The sequence below is a fragment of the Ursus arctos genome, unplaced genomic scaffold (genome assembly GCF_023065955.2).
Source record: "Ursus arctos isolate Adak ecotype North America unplaced genomic scaffold, UrsArc2.0 scaffold_19, whole genome shotgun sequence".
Lineage (NCBI taxonomy): Eukaryota > Metazoa > Chordata > Mammalia > Carnivora > Ursidae > Ursus > Ursus arctos.
Window position 1 is genome coordinate 11,407,805 of NW_026622863.1, and position 26,469 is coordinate 11,434,273.

At 35.2% G+C, this 26,469-nt stretch overlaps 1 protein-coding gene across 2 annotated transcripts in view; it reads right to left on the minus strand.

Moving 5' to 3' along the window:
• The window catches only part of RPGRIP1L (RPGRIP1 like), a 93,172-nt gene that overhangs the window by 49,008 nt on the left and 17,695 nt on the right, over window positions 1-26,469 (minus strand). For both annotated transcript variants that reach the window (XR_008960078.1, XM_057314089.1), the window contains exons 7-15: window positions 21,323-21,428; window positions 19,034-19,180; window positions 17,652-17,725; window positions 11,765-11,904; window positions 6,692-6,798; window positions 6,331-6,381; window positions 5,470-5,649; window positions 4,807-4,924; window positions 488-940 (exon numbers count right to left, since the gene is read on the minus strand). Coding sequence is in view for 1 of the 2 variants with exons in the window: in XM_057314089.1 (XP_057170072.1) it covers window positions 488-940; window positions 4,807-4,924; window positions 5,470-5,649; window positions 6,331-6,381; window positions 6,692-6,798; window positions 11,765-11,904; window positions 17,652-17,725; window positions 19,034-19,180; window positions 21,323-21,428 (1,376 nt within the window). In the remaining variant the exon portion in view is untranslated. The remainder of the gene's footprint in view (window positions 1-487; window positions 941-4,806; window positions 4,925-5,469; window positions 5,650-6,330; window positions 6,382-6,691; window positions 6,799-11,764; window positions 11,905-17,651; window positions 17,726-19,033; window positions 19,181-21,322; window positions 21,429-26,469) is intronic.

The following is a 26,469-nucleotide window of genomic DNA, read 5'->3' on the forward strand; positions in this document are numbered from 1 at the left end:
TACTCAGGTCTTGACCAATGTCAACCACCATTAGCCTGTTCATTTTTCTTCATCTGATGAGATCTATATTTGTTTTATGGCCTGTTGTCCCCTCTAGAAGGTAAGCTACATGATGGCAGGGGCTGGGGGCTGTCTGTCTTACTTAGCACGGACCACTATATTTTCAATGCCTAGTAACAGTGATAACATAAGCTCTTTAAAAATACTTGATGAATGTACTACAATTAATGTTTAATCAAAAAAGGGTATTAATATGGTAAATAAATATTTGCACTTATAAACTTTTAAAAAATTAATAGCCATTGCACTGATACCACCAATGACATTTAGGATAGTCCAATCAACTGTGGGCAGATCAATTAGAGAACACTGTCCTACCTTCAAGGCATCCTGAATCCCTAAGAGAAGACAGTAATGTAGAACACCATATTAACATATAAACCAAATCAGTGATTCAAACATCCAAAGCTTATAAGATTGTACTTACCAACCAAACTTGCTGTGCAAAATATTCGACCACTTTTTTCTAGAATCTCATGGAATCTCAACTGACCTGCTGCAATTGTTTCATAATCTGTGCTGTAAGCTTGGTGGACCTCAAGAGTGATAGTATTCTTCTGAATATATTGTAAAAATAAGTCATTAACATGAACGAGATATTGAGAAGTGAAGTTATATTCTGGGTGAAGGCCTTGCACTATGGGAGTTGTCTGTAGCTCAAAATCATAGAAAGCATAGGTACAGAAAGTGACAGGCTCTTTATCTCCAGAAGCCTGTAAAACTTCAGAAGAAAAGGTTACTTTGTTGATATGGATTTCAAATAGGTTTTCGCCTCGTTCTAAGTGAATGGTTTCATCAAATTCATCAACAGAGTCATCTGGCGTGATTTCTGGTTTAAATTTATACTGCTTGGTGCCATAGGCAATATCCTTTAATTGGGCTGCAAGAGAAGACACACAGTTTAGATATTTTTAAATATTGACATATGAAGATACAAACTGGCTTTTGAAGTGGTATGAAGTCTAAGTGTTTTGGTGAAGAGTCTCAATCTTAAATTCTATGACTACACTGTTTTTCTGTGAGTAATATTGTATTCTACAAAAATTCATCCTTTGTTTTGACAACACTTATTAACAGCAAACTTACAACTCAAGTTATAATACAGACTGTACCAGGGTAAAGGAAAAAGAAAAAAGAAAAAAAAGCTTTTGAATGAACAGCTGAGGTAAATATTTGGATTCTCTCTATTCCTCTGTTTTGGCTTTATTATATTCTCTCCTTTAAAGTCAGGTTCTCTTTCCACTGGCTCCTTCCCTTCAGTTTATTAAAGTATCCACTTTTCTACTTTTGGGGTGATGGATATGTTTATTGCCTTGATTGTGGTGACGGCTTCGCAGGGTAGCCATGGGCCTAAACTCACCAAGCTGTATGCCTCAAATATGTGAGGTTTAAAGTATGTTAATTGTACTTCCATAAAGCTGCTTTTTAAGCAGATATCTCTCTTTCTAGATACACATTTTATCCCCACGCTACATCCAAATTTCTGGAAAAAGTAACGTATACTTGTGTCTACAACTGCTCATCTAACAGACACTCTTCGACCTCCTGCAAGGAGTATCTGCTTTCCTTTTCTCATGAAACTGCTCCAGAAAAGGTCACCAGTAATGAATTAATTGCTAGATGGAACAGACTTTGGTCCTTGTAGCACTCGATTTCCTTTGCTTCCTTGACAATGGTGGTCATTTTCCCTTTTACTGAACCTCTGCCCTACCTTGGTTTCCATGTCATCATCTACCCTGCTTCTCCTTCTACCTCTCTTATTGCTTTTTTAAGGGTTTCTCTTTTTCTCATAGTTTGCTGGGGGTCCTGGTTTTATCCTCTTCTTAGTCTATATCTTCTTATGGGTAACCTCCATCTTTTATGACTTCTGCTATTATCAATATGCAAAGACTCTCCTCTTTTTATTTTAAATCAGATTTATTTCCTGAACTCCAGACCCATATATCTCATGGCTTGCTGGGCCCTCTGTCTAGATATCCCGTAGCCACATCAAATTCAATATGCCCAAAACAGAATAGAGCCAACGTAGAGTATTCTCTTCCAGTTATTTCTGTACTCTGAATCTGAAGCGCTGGTGTTAGCATTCATCCAGTTGCCTAAGCCTGTTGCCACAGAATCGTTCTAGTTTCTCTTTTCCTTAATTGTCCCCACATCCATAGGGTCACTACTATTCAACCCTGTCTCCTAAGGCTTTCCAAGTTTGTCCCTGTCCATTCTCTGTCCACTAATGCCACCTTACCTATATTCCCAGTGTTTACTACCCAGATTTTTATGGAACCCAAAGCACTTCCTTCCTTCAAATCTTATTATTTCTAATAACTATAGCATAATCTCCAAAATGCAGTTCTGGGTGTATTACTGCCTACCTTAAAAATTGCTTAGTGGTTTTCTATGTTATTTAGTTTCAAACTCTTCAGGGTGGCAAACAGGGCCTTCATGCTTTGGCTCTTCCCAGCCTTACCCGGAGAGATTCTCCTCCTTTTACTAATTATGAGTTCCAAGTAGATGGATCTGCGTGCAGTTTTGCAAATGAAAGGCAGTGCTTCACATTTAGGGCATTTTAACCTGCATCCTCTATTGTCTGGAATGCCTTTCATTGCTTTTACTTAGTGGTGAATTCTGTCATCTTTAAAGATTCCAAACCTACTTTGTGGAGTCTTCCCTGAATCTTCAGGTTTAAACAGGCATTCTCTCCTCAATGTTTCCTTGGTATCTTCTGCATTTTCCTAGCTTCACACTCTTCATGGTCAAGTATAACTGTCTATTTATGTGCTCCATCTTTCTTTTAAAAAATATTTTATTTACTTATTTGAGAGAGAGAGAGCATGAGCAGGGGGCAGAGCAGAGGGAGAGGGAGAATCAGAATCCCCGCTGAGTGTGGAGCCTGAGGGCGGGGGCACAGACATGACAACGCAGGGTGATTCCAGGACCCAAGATCCTGAGCAGGGAGATCCCAAGACCTGATGAGATCATGACCCAAGCCGAAGTCAGATGCTTAACCAACTGAGCCACCCAGGCGCCCCTATCCTCTGTGGTCCATCTTATGAGTTCCTTGGGGGTGGTACCTGAGCTTTTTTCTTTTTTTCCTATTTGGATTCTCCCTGCCCAGCACGTTTGCTTAGGATGCATTAAGAGCGTGAGCATGTTTAAGGAATGAATCAATGAATTTAGGGGACAGATGAAATATACTGGTGAAGATTAAGTAAGACTAAAAGGCATGAAAATCCTAAACTACTGTGACCTCCTTGTTATTCAGGAAAATTCTATTAAGCAAATTTTTATTGAGTACTACTTGAAATAAAAGGTATATACTGCTCTTTGACTTTTAGAAAACCCTGTTCAGGCAGATAAAGATATTATTGAACTCCTCTACTTAGAGCAGTGGTTCTCAAAGTGTGCTTTGGGAACCCCGAGGGCCCCTGAAACTGCTCTGAAGGTTTGTGAGGTCAACACTATTTTTAAAAATAATCTTGACATGTCACTTGCCTTTTTCATTCTTATTCTCTCACAAGTGTTTAATGGAGTTCTCCAGACTACGTAATGTGTGATATCATAACAGATTGAATGCAGAAGCAGGTCTAAAAACCCAGCTGTTTTCTATTAAGGTATACACCAAAAAGTTTGCAAAAAAGTCAAACAATTAAAAAAATGTAAAACAATTTAAAACAATGTCATTCTTCTCAGTATTTTTTTTTGTATGGAAAATACAGCTTTTAAAAAATAAATTCTGTAATTTATGTTAACATGTAATGGGTTTATTATTATTTTAGCATGACATAAAATAAATATTTTTAAAATTTCTCTTTTAATTCTTAATATGATAAGTAGAACCCATACAAGCAAGAGGCCTTTGGGATCCTCAGTAATTTTTTAGAGTGTAAAATTACTGCTGGCATCAATCATTTGAATTAAACATTGTATGGCAGGGGACATGAAAGAGAGACTAAGTACTTAGCCTCATAGGATTTATATTGCAGTCACAGGGAATATGCAAAACTCTAACAGTGAAGAACACTTACATAATATAATCCCCACACATATTTTTTGAGTACATAAAAGGAAAAATGGGGAGTACTGAGACTAATGTTTTTCAAAGTATAGCCTTGCACCTGCATCTGAACGGCTTGGAGTTATTTCTAAATGTATAGAATCATGGACCCCCGGGTCTCTAGGGGTAGGGCCCAGGAAGCTACATTTGAAACAAGTTCCTCATGTGATTTTCATACTTGCTCAAGTCTGGAAACCACTGCAAGGACACTTCAAGTAGAGGAATGGCTAGGAGTGGTCAGAGCCAGCCTGCTGGCAGAGGTATGCATTGTATTTAGTTAGATTTCAAAGCAGTGGAGACAGGGTATATGTGGGTAGAAAGGAGGTTAAGTTGGAGCAAAGGTACAGTGGTAGGACTGAGAACGGTTAATCTGATAAAGAGCCAGCAGACTTGTTTGGATGAGATACACAGCTTGCTTAGAAGAGAAATGAGGAATGGGGTGGTGAAGTTAGTTCTGCGGTACTCCGTAAAGTACTTTGAAATTGTGCCTGCAACATTGAATCCGGAAAGCAATAGAAAATTACTAAAAATTCTTGAGTAGAAAAGAATCAGATAAAAACAACCTTTCTGGTAAATTCTCATTACCGCTATGAATTAGAAAAAAACAGAGCAAAAAGAAATCGTGAGTGTAGATTTGGATGACATTTTCGACTATTGTAAAATCCATTCATTTAGGTAGTGTAGACAAAGAATCGTACCTTCTAGTTTCTGAATGCGAGCGGCTCTGCTATCAAGAAGATGAACATATTGTTCCACTTTGAGTTCATAATCTTGCTGCAAATTTTCCATCTTCTGGGTCACTGCTTCAACTTCCATCTCAAAAATAAGAGATAACAAGTGTTAATACTTAGGATTCATTCCATTTCATTTTTTAAAGCAACTCTGACTCAAGCTTTTCCTAGCTCCTGGGGATATCAGAAGCTGTAAACCATGGTTTTCAGACCTCAAATAGCTTACAGTTTAGAAAATTATGCTTGGCAATCTTCATAAATCAGAAGCAAAATTAACAAAACCCCAGATTCCTTTTCATGGAGGTGATTTTCCTGTTTGTTAAAGGCTAAGATAACATGTGGTTGTGGCAGGATAGCTACAATGCATTTGCAGAATGTGCTAATACCAGCACAGGTGAATTCATGGCCACAGTTTCTGCTCGAACACCAGGGCCTTTAAAAAAATTATTTATTTTTAAACTATTTACTATTTACACTCTAAGCACCTAGTTACAAGGCCAAATTCCAGACATGTGGTAATACATGATAAGAGATTATAACAGATGATGATACATAATACTGCTTAGAAAAGTAAATCATCAGTAGAAGATCATAGGAAGCCTATTCTCTCGCCTTCGTGGAGCACATTACCTGATAATCTTTATTAATTTTATGTTGCATAATTAGCATGTTTCGCGTCTTTTCAAGTTCTTGCACTGTTTCTGCATGAGTTGCTTGTAGCTCTCTCATGGAACGTTCTAGATCTTTGTTAATTTTATTGTCTACTTTCTCTAAAAAGGAAAGGTCTCCATTTTTTTGTGATTTTTGAGCCTAAAACAAAACATGTTTTATTACTGAAATAAGAGTTTCTAAAATGTAATCATGTGAATTAATATAGATATAGTAAGGAACAATCATTAATTGAAAACAGATATATTTCCATTTTCCATCAGGAATAAAACAATGCTGATACATAAAATATATTTGGATAGACATTTGGAACAATTACAGAGAATTAAAAAAACAGTTTATGACTTCATGACATAGAGAAGAATCATGTACATTTATTTCCATTTCTTCAACTGATTAAAAGCTACACTGTGTTGATCTAAAGGGAAAGAAATGTATTTTCTTGTGTCTTCTTATAAATAACAGAATATCCTAGAACTGAAAAATATTCTGATAACATTTATAATTCAATATTTTATTTAAGATAATAGGGTGTACCAACGTCTCTTAGGACAGAAAATTATTGATTAGTTTTATAGTGAGGCATGTAAAAGTGAAACGTTTGTTACAGTTGGAGAAAGTGCTTTAAATAAGAGATTTTGAGGTCTATCTTAATGTAATTTTGATGTCATTATGAAATATGTATATGCCGTAACTAAATGTCACCTGACCACTTTCCTGAATAATTCATTCTCCAAGTATAAGGGTTATAGACAAGGGTCATCATAATGCTGAAACAGTTATATGTAGACATGAAATTCATGGTGAAGTTCAGAAAGTTACCTTTATAAGCAGGAGAGCTTCACTCAGTTCATCAGCATTTATATCACTCTCCTGCAAAAGACAGAGTAAGTAAAAGCTCACAATGAGATATTAATGTTAAGTACAAGAGACATTCCAACTATGCAGATTATCCTCATGGAGCATATCATAAGCTGCCTGATACCATGAATTAAGAAACGAAGTGTAAGAGACATTCCAACTATTCAGAATCTCCCCCTGAAATGTAAGCTGCCTAATAGCCATGAATTAAGAAACTAAGTAATACATTTGTACTCTTTTGCTTTGTAGTATAGTTTCCTCTGAGCATAAAATATTGAGATAAAAATTTGGTGACTATTTCCTAAACAAGAAAATCGTTCACCTGGTTGTAAAACTTGAGGCGGTGTTTAAGGTCATCAAGTTGTTGCTTTTGTTCCAGATACTGTAATTGTAGTTCTCTGTTTTCTTGAACGAGTTTCTCATTTTGGTCTTAAAAATAAAGTTGACACAATGAGAAAGGTAAGAGAGCATGAGGCATAAGAACACGTTTAAAATTAATTTAATTCCTGATACACACCAAGCTCGAACTAGTATTACTCTGGTCAGAGAGGAAATTGTGCCAGCACCTAGACAAAGGCAGTGAGAGAACGAGGAACAAACGAACACCATCATGTGTCTACCATATGATTCAGTTGCTTATCAAAAACTGAAGACTTAAGTTCACAGTATTAATATAAGGAAATTGTGGCCTCTGGGACTTCAAAGGAACATTCTATCTAAATACCTAAGAAAATATGTTTCTAAATCTATGATTTTTACTTACTTATTAAGGGTCCCGAAAGGCATGCAAAAAAAAAAATTTTTTTTTTGTCTTTTAGTGTTTCAATTGACTTCCTTAAGTTTTCTTTTCCCAATTTAGCATAAAGTCTTTTTATTAAAACAACATAATTTCTCTGGTAATAACTAAACCCATAATTTTAATCAACCACACTTTGAACAAATCTGTTAAGATAGAAGAAATGGATTCTCGGCCAGTGCATGGTAGCATCAGTAATAATTCACGTGTGCTCTTTATTCATTGAGTTCGTGCTGTTAATTGGTAGGACATGTACTCAGAGCTCTTGTTAAGGAGTAGAGATAGGTTACGTTCGCCTGGGCACTTTCCCCCAAATCCACAAGCAAGAGCACAGAGTAGAGCTACAGAAGACAGTAAATCCATAAAGAGACTAATTTTTTGCTCCCTGCATTAAACATATGCTTAACTTAAAAGAAAAAAAAAAGCTAGCTAACAAATCTATTCTTTAGTCTCAAGTTGTTAAGCATACTCTTCAACAGAGTTCGTTGTGGGGGTCAAGTATCCTTTTTGGCTCCCTGTAGCCTAACTCTAAACCATGTCATCCAAAGTGTCTCCACTAATCTCATCCTATTTTCAAAGATTTGTGTTTATCAAAAGTCCTCAAGTTATAGATTTTTGTTTCCATTTCTTAAAAAAAAAGCAAGCCAACACACTTGCCAAGAATTCCTTACATGAATACATTTGCACACTGAATGCATTTTATGCAAAAATACGTTTCTGACTTTTATAATGCTTTGTGTTCCCAAGCTATAAATGCTACATGTAAATGAAAATCGTAAATTACACAATTAAGAAGAAAGGGACTAAATTTGGATATTTTTAATGTCACACATTTCCTGGCAAATTAAAAAGGAAAAAAAATGTGACTCTAGGGTATGCAGAGACATTTTAATATCAAATATATAAACATTTTTTATCTTATTGATGAAAGGTTAAAAGGTTATACTACAGTATAAATTGCTAATACTTGGTGACCTAAATGAGAGAGTTTCCAAATGTGAACAGTATTTGGAAATTTTGAAGGTAAGGTCAAATACCTGTCTTTAAATGAAAAATTAGGATTAATAATAAATATGAATTTGTAGAGGAGATAAACGACTTCTTTGGTTACACAGTAGAATAAGAATGCGGAACGCTGTATTTTATGTTGATTAGATTAAAAACTCTAGAGAGGAATGGTCAGGTAACAGAAAGAAGGTAAATACAGTAAGAAAAATGTAAAACCAAAGGTCTTGAGGACGATATAATTTCCTTCTCTGGCCTGGAAGAAATGTATGGGTTGTGAGAATGAGGTAAAGGGTAAAGGACATGACTACTTGACCTTCATCCAGACACAGTGTATTTTGATTTCTACTTTTATGCTCTAGTTTTTCTATTCTTTCAGTATTTCAGAGCAGGGTCCTAAGAATGATATGCCAGTAGGTATAAACAAACTTATTCAAATGTTTCTTCCTTTGTTGGTTTCTGTTTCTACAACAATGTCCCCGTTTCATTATCTTTTTAAAACTAAGGCATTATTAGTGGGAAAATAACTTATTAGTAGGAGAAGACATCCTGAATACCAGTACCTTTCTCTCTACTAAATTTTATGTAGAATTATCCACAATATTTTTCCTTTCTCAAACTGTTTATTGGGGATAGAACTCCTGGCTCTTTCAAAAGCACGGAGACGTTATAGTTCAAAGAAGAGATAGACTTGCTGAATTATAATATGAAAAAATCAAAGCATTCTGTACAAGATGAAAAATAACCTCCTTACCTTATGATTTAACAAAAAGCAGGTTAAGCTAAACAGCATTTTATTCAAATGAGATAACATTTTACTCTTTTAAAATTATGTTCTTCAAGCACACCATTAATAAGCAGAGTGCAGAGAACAATTCAACTAAACAATTTTCAGAGCTCCTTTGTGCTAATATCTTCAGCTGTGATCAATATAACCATATGCATTATGCTGAATTATGCATTTCAGCTAAAGATAGAAAGGAACTTTCAAAAGCAGGGCCTTTAAACACATGCAGTTAATTTAAGCATTAACCAAATGCAAACTGCATTTACATATCCTTCCCCCACATATTCACACAATCTGAAACTAATTTGTACCTTGAATAAAGAGGTGAGTATTCTCTAAAAATAATTTGCCAGTTAGATGAATGACTCTAAGAACCCAGGGAAACATCTTCTGGCAAAGAACACTTGATACATGAAAAGGTAAATGTGTGAAGAGACTTCAAAGTAAAATGAAACAATTTCAAAATCTGTAATGCAAAAAGGAACTTTTGAAATATTAAAAGACTTCCTTATATAGATAATTTCAATTTTTTTGTTTAGTATTTCCCCGGAAAAAAATGGTTCAAGGCTGTAATATTTTTCTTATGATCTATTGTAACATTTTCACAAAAAACTCCCAAATCTAAATCATTAGATCTATAAATTTCAGATAGTCAAGCAAAATAACTAAAATAACAATTGTATTAAAAAGATTCAGTTCCAGCAATTTTTCCTGAGAAAACAAACGAATAAAAGTGTAAAGATTTGTGCAGAAAGATGTTTATGATACTTAAAAAAGCTGAAACTATTTAAAAACTCATCCACAGAAGATTGTTAAACAATCTTTGGTACACCCTCACATGGAAAACTATGACAGCCACTATAAATGATGATGATGTGGATTTACATTTATACTCAAGGAACGATTTCATAATAAGTAAAAAAGCACATTATAAAACTGTCCATGCATGTAGAAACAACTCTGGAAGGACACAGATAAAAATATTAATAATGATTATCTTGTGGTTCTGTGATCGAGTGACTTTTAGAATTTTTTTTTTGTTTGTTTATTGGACTTTTTAAAATGGTTATATATGAATTATTTTTAATCATTCAAAAAATCCAAAGTCATAAAAACTGGTAAAAAAAAAAGATGAGGAATGGACTCATGGTAGATTAAAATAACTTAGCAACTGTAGTTTTAATCATTTAAAAGAACCTTGGGAATTAATTCAACAACAGATAGGTTTTAAAAAAAGATCACCTAGATTCTATCCCCTTAAGAGTTTCTTTCCAGAGACCAATTCGGATGTTTACAGATAAAGAGTTTTAGAATTTTTAATATTTAGGGAAATACAGAAAGCATAGAAGTAAGACAGTTGTCCCCCCCCTCCCATTTCTCTTCCTTTGAGAATGAGCAGTTTATATTTGTCTTTGGAAAAGAGAGAGGGAATATAGAGCACTTCTGCTTCCTTCAGTCAACAAGGATTTACTGAGCAACTACTAAACAAAAGCACTCTGTTAAGTATCACATGAAAATCAGGAACTATGTATCTTTGATATCAAAACCAGTCACAAATCATGTCACCATCTTATTCTCCTCACAATATTCTCAAGAAAAATTCATAAATAATTTTTCACAAAAGTCAATCGCTTGGTAAATAAATACTGCATGTGTGTGTTTCACTGAAATTAAGACTACATTGATTTTAAGAAGTGTTCTGATTTCAGACTTCTTAAAATATTAAAAAAGGTCAGACCACAATTCTAAAATGTTACCATTTATAAGATCCATCCCAATTTCAGAGATCAAAATGGGGGAAAAAAAATCCCTCTTATAATTCATAAAATATGGCATTGTGATCTAAATCGATACACAGAGTACTGACTAGATATGTAATTTTTATTTTTTACCTGAGCCTGCATTAAACTTTGAAATGCTCTCCTGCAACAGAATTGCAAATGTTCAAAAGAAGCAACCTTATTATCACATCACTTGGTTTATGAAGTGGATGAGCCACAGATACAACATTTGAAACAAATAATTCAATTCCCCTGTTGTGCATTTGTGTGTATAATCTAGTAAATCAGACATCTACTTTAATTATAATTATTTTATTTCCATGAGATGAGAAGGGTGAGGTCTGTGACTCATACTTGAAACTTATTAATGATTATTATTTTAGCAGGGACATCTTGACAAGTCTTCCTGGTATTTAAGTTCACTGTCACAGAGTAGATTTAGACATCTCATTATCACAAGAGATCTTCCCCGTTCGACCTATCAAAACTAGCAGGCAACTACTTCTGCTACTCTTGTCATATCACGCTGCTTTGTTTTTATTCCCACCGCACTTGCTGCCAACTGACACGTTGCATATTTGTTTAATTATTGTCAGTTTCTCCCTATTGAATTTATGTTGCATGAGGGCAAGGCCTTTGTTTTACTCACTGCTGTATCCCGCAGGACTTCGAACAGTGCCTAGCACATACTGGTGCCTCAATAAATGCTTGTTGACTGCTGAATACAGAAAGGCTCGACATTTAGGAAAACAAAACCAAACAAAACAAAAAATGAAAGGCAACGTGAATAAAAGTATCTCTGATGAAAGAATAACTCCTTTGGCATATCTGCTCGGCTGAGTAAATGGAAATTTTGAGTGACCAATAACTCACGAAAGTGGAGGGCTGTTAATACGAGCTATGTCCCCTGTATGGAGCAAGGTGCCTGGCAAAACAGTAGATGCCACAAGGCGCGCTGAGTCCGTGAATAACAATGAGTAACACAGATGTCGGAAATGAATAAGTCAGTAGTTGCTCTATATGTACCTCTTTCGGTTTTGAATCTGTCAAGGATTTCAGTTTTGTCTGTTAGGTCAGATTTTAAGGCAGTCTCGAGTTGAGCGATCTGTACTTTCAGCTGCTGTTCCTTTAACTTCCATTGCTCTTCGTGGGCAGCACTGAAGGCACTGCAAAACACACGTGACATGCAAGGAGAGCCTGGAAATCGGCTTCGACCGAAAATACGAAGAGAAAAGCTTTTAGTGGCACAGAGACCACTGTCATCATGTCTTAGGAATTAAGTAAACATATGCTGGTCTGCTGCTGTTGAAACCGAGGCGCCTTTCTCAGGCTGCGGTTAGGAAACATGAAAGGGTTTGTGGGATGAGCAAAGGAACTGGCCTTAATTTAGAGCTCTACAGTCAGAAAAGTTGGCAGTGTGCAGCTTTTGTGGGACTAGGAAAGGAATTCAGATACTGTACATACTCCAGAGGAATCTGCAAATGCAAACCTCAGGCATCGGCTTCGGATAAAACTCTTCTCTCCCACATACAAACCCTCTTAATACAGAGAAGAGGGGCTCACCACCTGATCTGCACTCTCAGAATCTGAAACTTCTACTGAGTCTGTGCTAATAACACAGTCACAAAATTCTGGCCAGGAAATGATAGCACACTGAACGACGAAGAAGTAATTCTGCTGCAAAGAAGTACTGATAATGTAGTTTTTTATCCTAAAACACAAACAGCAATAACCGGCTAAAAACAGAGTTTTACTTGTAACACGACTGGGATGAAAACCCAGCGAGAACACCCTGGTAAGAAGGATGAAGACAGAAATGTTATTCCTCAGTGAAAGTGTAGCAGTTTAAACTCCCGTTACAATCTACTAATGATGAAATCCCAGTATTCATTTAAGCCAGTAGCTCCCGAACACTGATCAACTAAACACTGGTGCTAGACCAGCTGCACTAAAAACACTCAGGGAGATTTAAGAATGAAGGTCCTGGGGCCCAGGAATTCATAGTTTTATAAAGCTTCCCCAGGTGATAGCCAGGTTTTGGAAAAACTGATCTTGATCTGTATTTCAGCAGAAAACTATTATCTGTGAAGCTTGCTATGACTGAATAATTATCAGCAGCTTTGACCCTTCTCCTTATTTTAAACCTGGTAAATGAAACAAAAATTTATAAAACCTGGTTTTCTACTGATGATGAAGTAAATGGAAGAAAAACTTGTTACTGAAAATTGCCCTTAATGTTGCTCCTAGTTAGTCTCGAGGTTTTATTCCAAAAGAGATACTTTTCTGGGAGGCATAGCTTTCAGAGGAAAAGAATTGTGTGTCTATTTTACATTTTGAATGTTTTTATTGCATTTAAAATAATACGAACTTAAAAAAATGGAATTCTAGAAGTTTCTCTAAATATGACATCTGTTTCTTCTATCAATGTTCTCATTTCACATATGGAATCCTGAGAAATGCATGGACCTATATACCAATATTTTAAGTTAATTTTATCAGAGGTACAATTACCTAGACTTACATGAAATCCAAACAAAGTATGTACTTTAAATATTAAAGAATATTCTTTTACATTTTCAGTTTTTAAAATAAAGAACAAATACGATTTTTGTGTCTGGTCAAATTATGTAAACCAAACACACACACACACACACACACACGTGTGTGTGTGTGTGTGTGTGTCTTGTATTATTAAAAACATGTATTACCCGGAAAAAAAATTAGCATGATGAAATAGGCACAATTATACATTATATCAGACGCCAAAAATTAGAAACAGTAGTGTTCCAATAGCATTAGTACCAGCAAAAAGATCACCAACAGTTAATCTGGCAGAAACATCAGAAACTGTATGTGTTTAAATTAAGAACAATTTAGCAGCCTGGTTTTTCCAAACCCACAAAATACTAGTGTAAATCAGCATAAGTCAATCTGAATTTAGTCTACTGCTATCTTCCCTCTAAATTTAGGATTACATTCCAGTGGAGTTTCATGAGGAATTCCTTTTGAATTTACTGTATTCCTGTATGCTTGGAGCCATCTGTGTAACTATAAATGGTGAACCACATCTGGCTCCATTTTCTTTGTAAAGGCTGTGTACATGATTAAATCTGCATATGAGAACAGTCTTTGAGAACCTTTTATTCATGAAAATGTTTTTGTATATTGCCTACAGTGACAACTGGAGGGGGGGAATCATACTTGGTTTGTGTGCACATTTCATTATTACAGTCTGTTGCAGAAGTGAGAAAATGTCAATCTACAGTCGAATGCCCATTGGTGCCTGTGGTCACTGGCATGGCCACTGGCAGGCGTGGGTCAGCATACACACAGCTGAACTACAACATGATCAGGCAGAAATAAGAGCTGAAGAATTCATCTCCACCCCAAGGCCTTTTTTCTTACAGAAAAAATTCCATGTATTCCAGTGTCTAAGGGCACCCTAATGTGAGAGAGAGGGAAGACTAAGCGCTAAGTCACCCACAAAGAAATCCATAGGTGCTTTAGTTAGGACCTAACGGAAATTAAATATGTATTTACTTGGGATACTTCACTTACTGAAAGAAAATGATGCTCCCCATGTACTCAATTTGATTTCTGGGAAGTACAAAGTGCTCCTATTTGATCACATGAGCTTTCACGATTCCTAGAGGACTGCAGGGCACAGGTGCTCACTCTCCAGAAATAGACCCCAGAGAGTCTATGGTGGTCAGCAGTACTCCATTAAATTCTGGATAATAGATGACTACTAATTACATAGCAAAAACCAATTCTTAAAAGGGTTAATACCATCTTCAAAAACTAGACCAACTCTTCTTTAAAGTAGGTATTAGATTACTGTCTCTCAGGGAGTTAATACCTTAAAGTCACCTCTATCAGATTCTCTGGATCCTATCCCAAATTGACCATCCTGAATTGGGTGGTGGTGGGAGGGAGGTTCCAAAGGGGTGGTGAAACCTACATTCTGCTGTTTTCCGGGTTACACATATATACTATAGTGGAAGGACTATTGTATTCATCAGTTACACCACCCCAAAACTCCACTAACTTCAAAAATGGGACACAGCTTTACAATACTGTAATATAAATTTCTCTCTGACCACACAGATTTAACTGCAGAAAGTTTATTCTGAATTTTTAAATGGAATATTTCTTAAAGTTATACTTATTTCTTGGCATTGTATCAAAAATGTTCCCGCATATTAAAACAAGCTCAGACCAAATACTAACATGAGGGTTTTATCTTACCAGATGATTCTCTAATATGTCATATGTCAAGTAATAAACACATTCAAAATTTCATTTGGAAAAGGAAGATAAGAATGTAATCTGCAAATCATATTTTTCTCCTGAAAACTAGCCAATTTTGAATAACAAACAAATGCTCTCCTTTAAAAAAGACATGCTATCACTATGACTAACCAAACAGGGAGTAAAATTCATTTAGTTTTTGATGAGCACTTGTTGTTGGCAATGATGAGTAACAGTGCCATGAAACACAAAAGCTGTAAAGAATCTTAAGGACCACGATGATTTTTGTAGAAGTTTCTCCAACTCTGCTTCTGAAAACATAATATATATTAAAAATTTGTATTAGAGAATTTTATAGCTCTATTTGCTATCATGTGTGCTTGCTGGGTTTTGTGCTGAAGTGACATTAAGTTTTTTTTGACACAAAATATTTTGACACTTATTACACGCATTTACTTCCATATATCTCACACAAAATTCAAGTATAGGCAGCATAATGAAGTCTGTTTTTAATGTGACAGGAAAAAAATGTAGCTGAAGCATAAAACATTAAAAAAAACCCTTCAAAGTCAGATTTACACTCTCAGATCATCTTCTAATATGAAGAGATAAAGTTTCATGGTGATAAAGTAAATATGAGAAAAACATGTCTCTCTCAAAATTCCATTTATGCATTATTCCCAGCTAAGTTTAATGTTTTCTATTCCCAGAAGGTATGTTCAGTAAATCCTCAAATTGGGAAGTAGAAAATGTATAAGTAATGGCCAAATGGCACCTATTTTGTTGTATTAAGACCATGTTAAATTATTTGAAATTACAAGATGTTGAAGATAAATATAAATCAATAAAAGTTTCTGAATGTATGGTAGTTCTATTATTCCATGAACATTTCCCTTCCACAGAATCAGTTTTCCTGTGAAATTAAAATCAGAGAGATAGGGAAGCACAGTGAAAAAAATTCAAGCTTTAGAGTCAAAAGAATTGGGTTTGGGTCCTATATTGAAGTCTCAGCAACGCCATGTGACTGTACAAGTCTCAATTTTTCTTGAGCCTCAGTTCCCTCATTTCTAAAATATGGGGACAACATCATTTTCTCTGCCCTACAATGCAGTGGTTGTGTGATCTATATACTGAAATTTGGAATTTTCAAACCCATAACTACTACTTAGTTATATATCAATATAAACCTTGTTTTGTTCTACAGAAATGAAAATATAAAACAGGAAGCATAATAAATGCTTTAAGTAAAATTAATTGGAGCTGATGAGAAAGATGCCAGAACAAAGCAAATAGGGCCAAATGGGCTGGAAGGGGTCCAAGGCAGATCCCACATAAAGAGTTTCAGCCAGCCTATCCTTGTTGCAGAGCCCCAGATACTATTTTGACTGATGTCTGAATCTGCTATCGGTAACTCTTAATAAAATGAGCCACTGTGCAAAGATAATCAACAGCAGTAGGTAAACAACAGAGATGATCCGTGCCACTGGACTGATGTCGAACAATAACCTAGGTATCTTTTCAAAGCAAAAATAAATAAAAGCCTAAACCTACGCTCTTTAGGTATGATTTAATTTATAACATGTAAATTTAGTTTACAAAACATCCAAAACATACAGTTAAAAACAGGTGTGTCTGCACGTCATCAGATGGCTATTCTGATGGTTCAGAATATGATCAATAGAAGCACTGTTGAATATCAGCTCTAACATATATCTTCCTATACATATTAAATTTACTTACATGTAAAACTGTATTTATCCTTTATCAGTTATTGTATACGGAAAAGACTTAAAAATACACACGTATACACAGACACAAACACACACACAGATATCTGTACTGCTTAACTAAGCTTAGTGGTGGTGTAGAATTTTGTTTCTAACGTTATCAGAAGGGATTAATTTTTAAAATGCCATCACTATGAAGTAGATTAAGAGACAAAACTGAAGTAGCTCTGTACAATTTATCTTGAAGGGTGCCTGGCTGCCTTGGTTGGACGTGTGTGTGACTCTTCAGCTCGGGTCGTGAGTTTGAGCCCCACGTTGGGTGTAGAGATTACTTATAGAGATAAAATAAATTTATCTTGAGATAAAGATACTTGTCTTTCTTTTTATAAGGAACAGAGATAACTGTAAGTGCACACCTTCGTTTTCCACCAAGGGAATCGCTCGGCTAATAGGCCAGGTAGTCCCGTGGAAGAGACCAGGGCTTGGAGAGACCAAAAGAAGTGCAAATACAAGCTCTATCACTTCACGGCTTTAAGAGTGTAGGCAAGTTACTTAATTCTGTTTTATTTTCATTGTCTGCAAAATGGGCATTTACAAAACCTACATTTCCAGGTTGTTGTGAGAAATTTATAATAATGTATGAAAAAGCATTTAGCACAGTGCCTGCTTGCTTCCAGTCTACAGTCAATAAATGGTAATAGCAGTTGTTACTGGCAACAAAGTAATATGGTTTTCTAGTCATAGACTACTGCTCAGCCTAAAGAACTTTTTACCGGTGCCTAAAAAAACCCTATTTTTCTTTTATAACACATATATATTTCTTGCAATCATCCAGTGCTAACTTTTTAATCAATATTAGATATTCTGACACCCACTGCTTTGATATAAAAGATCTCCAACAAGAGAATGAGAGAACACATGTAATCATGATTTACCTGTTACACAGTTTATCGTAGTTTTCCTTTAAAAGTTCCCGTTCCTTTTCTAAATCATTAATTCTATCCTGCAGCTAAAATGAAAAGAATATGACACATTAGATACTTATCAAATAAAACCACACGGGGGTAAAATAACACGAGAGGAGGCTAAGATGTTTTAGTCTTGACTTCTAAATTGCAGCTGCTAACTAGTCAACTTTTATTGTCTGTATTTTATTTAGCATTGGTTTTTTCCAAGTTGTTAAGTAAACATGAAATTAATATTTCTGTTTTAATTTAGTAGAAACGTATGCATTGCTTTATGGTGACATGTGCCAAAACTCAATAAAGAATGTGTTAAAAGTTTGCTATGAAGTCTGGGAAACATAATATTTTTTACTTCCCTCCCTGATGAATTCCATCATTATATTCATTTTGTATTAATTTCCAATTGGCCCATAAAAAATAAAAGGATTAACTTTTCTTTTAGTTTGTGGTTCAAACAAATTGAGTCAATCACAATTCATTCTGAAGACACAAGTTCTTACATTACCTGGAATTTACAAAGAGCCAGTAGCACATCTTTTAAATAAATGAATGAATAAAATAGTATACCTTGTTTTATCCTAATGAATATTTTTAGAAATAAACTCAGGATAACCATTATAGCTTTATGACTACAATGCAGCTTTCTGTATTTATTCCTAGCATTCATGTTTAAGTTTTATTCACCAGTATATTTTGTAGTTACAACCTTTTCCCGTGAGTCAGTACTCTTAAAATTCATTTCCATGTTCATAATTCCCTTTTGATGCTAGTTTGAGACACAGTAAGGACTCTCTAAAGATCAGAACAGAATGTAGGCATCTCATTTCATTGCCATTCTCTTTAAGAACAAGTTTAAAAGACGACAGAAAGAAACTGTGCTAGCTGGGAGACAGGAGTAGCAACAATAATAGAAAGATGAGTTTTCAAACAACTTCCTAGAAAAAAATGGAATAATTTCACAGAACTGCTGCTTTTGCAGAACAGAATAGCCTTCTCCTCAGAAACAGATGTGTATTCATCTAACGTGGTCTTGGTATCTCAAATGGCTAATGAGATGTTAAGGCTGAGAAAGTTAAGTTCCACAGGTAAGTTGCAAAATGTTATATGTTCTTTTTCCTCAAGAGTCCATTCTTCAGGTAAACCGTGGTTACCAGCACGTTTGCAAGTAGTTTTAGGCACCAAGCTGGCATGCATCTAACAAACTGACTATATTTTGCTGTGCTCAAAGCCCCACTTATGTAGTTTAGGATGTTTAAATAAACGTACTCTTTGGAATGTCTCTGTTTTACTTTTTTGAAACAGTGACAGAAGTTTTAATGCAAGGAATGGCTAATCGACTTTTGGGAGCTTACCTCTTCTATTCTTCTTTCAGAAAATGTCATGGAATGTAATTGTTTCTCAAGACTGCAGCATTTTAAACGCTGCTCTTTGAGTTGCCTATTTAGCTCATCTCCGTTTGCCATCAAGGCATCATGGCTGATTCGGAGACTTCTTTGCTTCTAAAAAACAAAAAGAAAATCTTTTCGAAATTAATTTTGGATTCTGTGTTAGATAAGTGATTACAATTTTTAAGTGAATTTACTCCTAAAGCTCACATTATACAGTTTATTCTTCACCTCACAAACAATGTACATGTGCTACTTGTCCATGGAGACGCTCTTGACCTAAGCGTATGATTAGAGACAAAAAATATAGGATTATCTTAGCACAGAGTCACATAATGCAAACTTCTTGTCCTTTATTTTATTTCCTCCTAGTTTTTGACTGGTTGATTAGTGACCAGTGAATAAATTAGTTTTAGCATTTTTTTTCTTTCTGCTGTGGTTACAGTGGTTGGACACGCTGTCTAAAAATGCTGCCACATGGGTCAAAATAAATGCTGACCATAGCTAATCAAACTTGAAAGGATTCGTCACCACAGCACATAAACAGCCTAACAGAAGGTTGTTTTAAAACAATTAGGTTAAAATTTTCAATTCAGTAAAATAGTTACTGAAGCCTTAATTTTTTAAAACAGATTTTTATTTTTATTTATTTATTTTTAAGTAAATCTCTATGCCCAACATGGGGCTGAACTCACCAACCTGAGATTAAGAGTCACACCCTCTACTGACCAAAACAGCCAGGCATCCCAATTTCTTAATTTTTAAAATGGCTTTTATGAATATGCTTTAAATTCAAAGTTATGTTCTAAAATGCCACATGCTTTTTTTTAATAAATAAAAAGATGACCATACTAAAGTCTTTTCAGAGAGACCATACAACCATAACATGTAATGGCTCATCTGCTAATTAATATCACTTACGTTCTACTGAAGTTCTCCAATCATTTATAAGAAACATGGCTATTGAGTAACTTGAGTTCAATTTTTGTTAATCTTGGTATTATCGTAGCACGCTATCTTTACCAGCTTTTCCTGGGCTTCCTACATTCATTGAAGCTGTTGGCCTGAACCTCTCAAATCTTCCTTTACCCAAAATCAATCCCCCAAAGAGGAACCTGTGCCATGGCAGACACTTGTCCTTGTTGGTCTCTGAACAAACACATGGCAGCACTGTTATATGGAAGTCAAAATGGTCAAAGTGACAAAAAAATGTAAGCTCACTTTTTATTTCCTTTCCTAATTCTCCATGTTCGAAATGGCCCTCAGCTCCATGTTTTCTTAATCTCCCTCTTCTATCTATGGGCAGACAGTGCTATTGTCTCCATTCTCCAATTCCTCTTCTATCATAACCCTCATATTTATATGGAAGGCAGTTATTACTTCATATTTAAGGAGTTCTTGCAGGAACACTAACCAAAACACATTTTAAAAATATTTATCAAATTCAATAGTAAATTTAGGCTTCAGATGACCCTATGCTTTCCATCAATTTACTGCTTTCCTTGTCTCAGTACTTCAAAGAAAGTACTGCTTAATATGAATTCTGCTCATCTGGAATGTTTTGGAGTTCATTAATTCCAGAACCTATGTTAATTATGCAGTGCCAAGAAACAGGCATCTTCTGATGGCAAATTCCTCTGGGGCCACAATCCTAAGGCAGCCATGGGGATGAAGAGTCCCAAGTATTGTCAACCTGAATAGTCAAGATTTAAAATAAGTACACTGAGAGTTGACATGATGGGTGCTCAAATATTTTGTGATAATGGTAGATAGTGACAAAACAAAACAAAACAAAACACATCAAAGAAACATTGAGCAAAACCTAATCACTCGTATTTTTAACTTGATGTATCTTGGATATCTCAGAAATGCTTATAACTGAAGATAGCTGCAAATACATCTAACCCTTTGGTGCTATGTGCCCATACGAAATCAGATAAAAGGAGTTAAAAATACATTTTCTTGGCATGAGATAATTTATGATAAATATGTTTATTATTTTGAGATGACACAGATATTTATGAAAATTCCAAGCAGTTATTTCTCTACTCATTAAGTTATAAATTACAAATAATATATGAAGTGAAGTCATACACATTTAAGGAAAAGAGCATCTTTAAAAATAACTTTTAAGTGTTACGACCATTCTATTTTAAAAAATACAACGTAAACACTATCTTCGATAGTGTATCTATGTATACACAAAGATAACTTTGTATCTATGTATCACCATAATAAAATAAATGATCACAGTACCTCTTGAAGCTGAATAAATTTTCCTTCCATTACTGAAAGAGCATTGCTTTTCTCCACTAGTTGTTTATGAAGCTTAATCATTTCTACATTGTCCCGAATGTTTGACCTTCAACAATGTGTTTAAGAAAACGAGAGACAGAGTAAAAAAAAAATGCAAGGCAAAAGAAAAAAATCTGGTGGAATCACAATTTTTCATTGGAATGTTATCTAGGTTTTCAGTTTATTATACACTTAGGATAGATTATTTAAAACCAACCAATCGTTGTTCTTTAAATTTCATAAATTCGCAGACTCTCAGAGTTTGAAGGGAGACTCAAATTTGAGGACCTGTGTCACCTCTACAACTGATAATATGCACTTAAAACCCTTTTACAGCATCCTGAAAGATGGTGCAAAAGGACATCAGTCTATAGCACAGCAACAAACTTCATACTTACTTTAAGGAGGACGATCATACTACTTTTTCCCTTAGAGAAAAATATGCAAGACAGCCACTCATCTTCCTACCACTCCCTTGAAACAAATGGTATCATAAGATTACCATTTATTGGAGTTTCCTCCTGGAGTTTCAACTTTTCAAAATATTTCCCAAAAAAGTGACTTAGCATTTTATACTAATAATGCCCAAAGCTGGCATTTAAATACGTTGCAGATGTGCCTTTAGCTGTAAGAGATCATTTAACGTCCACAGGGTATGTAGAAACTCTATATGCTGCAATAGTAGTTTGTATTTTCCCTACTGAGATTAAAGCAAATGTAGAATTTAACAGGAAGATCTTGTTAAAGGTTAATCATAGATCTAAATGAATACCCGTTTTCAAAAGACATTTACTTACCTAACAGAGAAAGGCTCCTTAATTTAATACGTTTTACATTCAAAAGTATTTAAAAAATTGTGAAGCTCAGTTTTAGACTTCATTTCTTTAAAAAAATAAACATCAAAATCTTAAATTCAGAAACTTATTTCAGTATTGAAAGTAAGTAATTTTACTTCCAAAACTTATCTAGTGTACACATATTGGAAAAATTGTCACAATGCCCTACTGGAACCAGAAAACGGACTACAAAGCTCACACATCTGTAAACCAGCTGAGGACTTGAAATACTTAATTTTCCTCTTTGATATTTGAAAGTTCATTGTATTTTGGCATTGGACAGTTAGTTGTCCTCACACTGAAGATAAACAAGTCCAAGAACCTGGATCTTACCCAGGATACAGTCTTAACACAATGTTAAAATAATTATGTGTCTAAAACACGGTATCTAGTAGTTCTGAGCACACAGTCAGCAGTACACTCACGATTCGGCCCCATAGCATGCTCTTTACTCACTAAAAAAATTACACGATGAAGGGAAAAGATTTTTACATAAGTCTAATAAAGAAGATATTCACTTTAACATAAACCGAAGTCAAAATACAACTTAATCTGCTTTCCCCAGAATTACTTGGTTTGACCACTCAATAGTGACAGTTATTGATATGGGAGGATAGAATGCTATTCAAATAATTTCAAATCTTTTCTTATATTTTCAGTCACCTCTGACATTTTAATCTTATTTTAAAATATTTTAATATTTTCAAGTAGATATATATTAAGATTATATATATATCTTCGTTACCTGGTGAATGTTTTCTTGAATATTTTCCTAAACTCCCTGAAGATTAAACTTTTCAAAAATGCCAAGAAAAGTGACTTAGTATTTTATGCTAATAATGCCCAACAGGTGGGTACAAATATAACTTCAGTAGTAATTAGAAAACAACAAAAATAATGTGGTCCTTTAAATATAAGGTCAGTTTGCTTGAGAGTACACCTAATCTGGGATAACGAAACAGCTGTAAGTCTTTAATGATTATTTTCAAGTGTCAGTTTTAGGGGCTTTATCTGTAAGAGTCACTATTATGATTAGATATTTTTTAAAAAAGATTTGAGAGAGAGAGAGAGAGAGAGAAAGAGCACACGAGTGGGAGGGGCAGAGGGAGAGAGAATCTGAAGCAGACTCTGAGCTAAGCATGGAGCCCGACGCAGGACTCTATCTCACACCCTGAGATCATGACCTGAGCCCAAACCAAGAGCTGGATGCTAAATTGTGCCACCCAGGTGCCCCTATGGTTAGATACTTTTGAGGGTAATGGTGGGAAGGAAAGGATGGCTGGCTGTTCAGCTGGAAGTGCTAAGACATAAGAGATCAAAATCAACACTGTGATAAATGTGGTCTGGCCTTTAGGAAGGTGTACAATGGAAAATCGTCTCAAACCTGACAATCGACTCAACATTCTTCATAGATGAAATATGATTAAAAAAAGTAAGGGTGGATTGAGAGGGAAAAGAGGGAAAGGAATGTCACAAAAAGCTGACAAGGAATGTGAGGGTGATGGAGGCTAGAGTCGGTGCTTAGGTCCTAGACCTCTGTGGAGTAGGAGGAGGGCCTCAGGTTGGTTTTCTTTGAAGAATAGAGATGGGGCTAATTTTATAAGCAGTGCTTTAAGTGACCACCACATCATGCTTTCTTGCTCTGTTTCATGCACAGTGATGGGAACATCAAATCTTCAGGATGATGACGTTCTAACAGAAAGAACGATCCATGGTAAAAACATTCAGATGAACTCTGACAGTCATGCAACAATTCATACATGCTGCATTACACATGGTGAAATGATCTGCAAATAGATATCAAGCAGTCTAATTATGTGCTTTGTAAAAATAAATTTCTCAAATTTTTCAACAAGGATTTTGCAAAAAACCTTGGACAATTAAGTTGGAAAATGCGGTTTCTTTTCTTTTTCTTGTTTTTTTATAGACATATTATTTAGAATTATGATCAAATCTTCTAAAACTATTGGAAGAGTTGTTGGCCCATCTCTAGATTAAAAACAAACTGAAATAAATTAGATTTTATGTTGAAAAAAGTAATCCAGTTCAACAACCTATGTGCCAAGTTTCCCTCAAATAATTGGAAACAGTCAAGCAATAAACTCTGGAAAAGGAATTTCTAATGGAAGCCTTGAAAACACTTGATTCCGGCTTTGCTACTGGGTGCCATAATAAATCCAGAAACTTAAAACCTCAGATACACTGGAGAAGGAAAAACTTTCAATGGAGCTATGTAATGTATAGTCTAACACGAAATCTTGAGAAACAAAAATCCTTCCTCCCGTGAAAGTTTCTTATACTTCATTCCCCAGGCATACAACTCTCTCACAATATCCCCCCCTTCAGCCCCCATCACTATTTCAATCTTTGTTCCAGTAGAGATTATGAATGCTAAAGAAAGCCTCTTGATTTTTTGAGACAAAAATATCATAATGTAGTATTTAACATCATTTAGAAAAGAAGGCTGTAGAATACAGAAGCTAGGCTATGAAAGTCTGGAAAGTAGTTGAGTAAAATATTTATGACAGAATGGAGAGGCTCTTTTTGAATCATAGTTTTAGCTTGACTAAATCTGGGGAAAAGGTTGAAAACAACCCTAGGTTTAAAACATGTCTACAGTAATTTTCTTTTTTTCAACAGTGGCAGACATTCTGTAAGTGTATTGTTAAAAGTAAATGTAGGTCATTCATAGCTTTTACTAGGGATCCACAGATAACAGTCACTAGCAAGGTGACACTACTGAATAAGATTACAGAAGGTTGCTAGTAAATTAAATGGAATCAGCTTCACTAAGAGAGCTGAGGAAAGTTTATTTGAAGGGCAAATCATGATCCCTGATTTAAGATTGCAGAAAGGAAAAAATTTGTCTGTGTATGTTTATTTGTCTCTGGATCATACCTTTCTTGTGATGGTGGGTCAAAACAGAAATCAGAGCTCAATATTTTCTTACTCTCATACTCACAAGGAATGGAGAGAAACAGTTCTGTCAAGCACTCTACATGCATATAATCACTCTCTTACGAAAATGGAGGGGGCACTCCCAAGGACTGGTTGGAGACAGGAAGAAGTGAAAGCCTGGCTGATTTTCTAAAAGGGATCATTTTGAAGATCAAGTTTAATGGATTCCAACTAGTAGTGGGAATCTGAGAATTACATTCAATATATCAAAAAGCCCAATGGGAAATGTAGGTTTACTAGCAATTAAGTGGTTAAAGAGAAAGTTTTGTACTGTTCTTTATTTTTTGATAAAATTATACCAAGTCAGCTCAATGACGCAGGTTATCAGAAGCAATGACTGACATAATAGAGGTCTTTGATGAATAAAAGAAAAAAACCCCAGTAAGTTGATTAAATTAATAAATACCGCTTACTTAGTAGATAAAAATCTTTCAGAAACACAAGATCCCTAGGGATGAAAGTGTGCTATTTAAAAGACAGGGAACCACTCACCCGTTTCAGTCTCTGTATTTTACAGCTAAGGTAGCTAACCAAGGCTTAGCGAAGTAAAGAATTCGACCAGAGTCCTTAGTTGAGGGAGCTGCCAATCAAACCCAATCCTAAGAGATCACTTCTTCCCACTCTTCTAAGCTGTCTCCCTCCTCAGAGATATTCCTAGTTCTAGCTGTCCCTCCACTCTCAAGTATGCACTAATACACTAGTTACTATAAATTGTGATAATTTCTGTGGTTCATATTAAGTGCTGAGAAAATACATCAAGCTGCTATCCCAGAAAAATCTTAGATGATGATGACGATAATAATAATAATAATAATAAACAACGCAAGAGAAAAGAAATGATATTTCAGTGTGATACTTTTCACTAGGCAAATTCTAAGGTTTTCAAAACAACAGCAAAAGCTTGGTGGTTATATTTTTTAAAAAATGACAGATCACCTGCTTGTGTAATAATAATGTGTGCATGGTTATCCTTGGCCCCAGTTACCCTTCCATCCAAGGACCAGATGTGCCCTCTAAATTAGGGGGCCGGGCAATCAGACAAATACAAATTGAGGGGCGTTCTGCAAACAACTATCAATGGGCTGGAAATGGGGAACCACTCTGGAATAAAGGAAACCTAAAAGACATGACAATTAAATACAATACATGACCCCTAATTGGATACTAGATCAAAACCAAGCAAAACAAACGAAAACCAGCTATTGGAAAAAAAAAAACAAAAACCCTCCAGCTATAAGGGATACAATTGGGAAATTTGAATATGGACTTGTGTTAGATGATGCTACTGTATTGTTAAGTGTTTTGAGTATGACA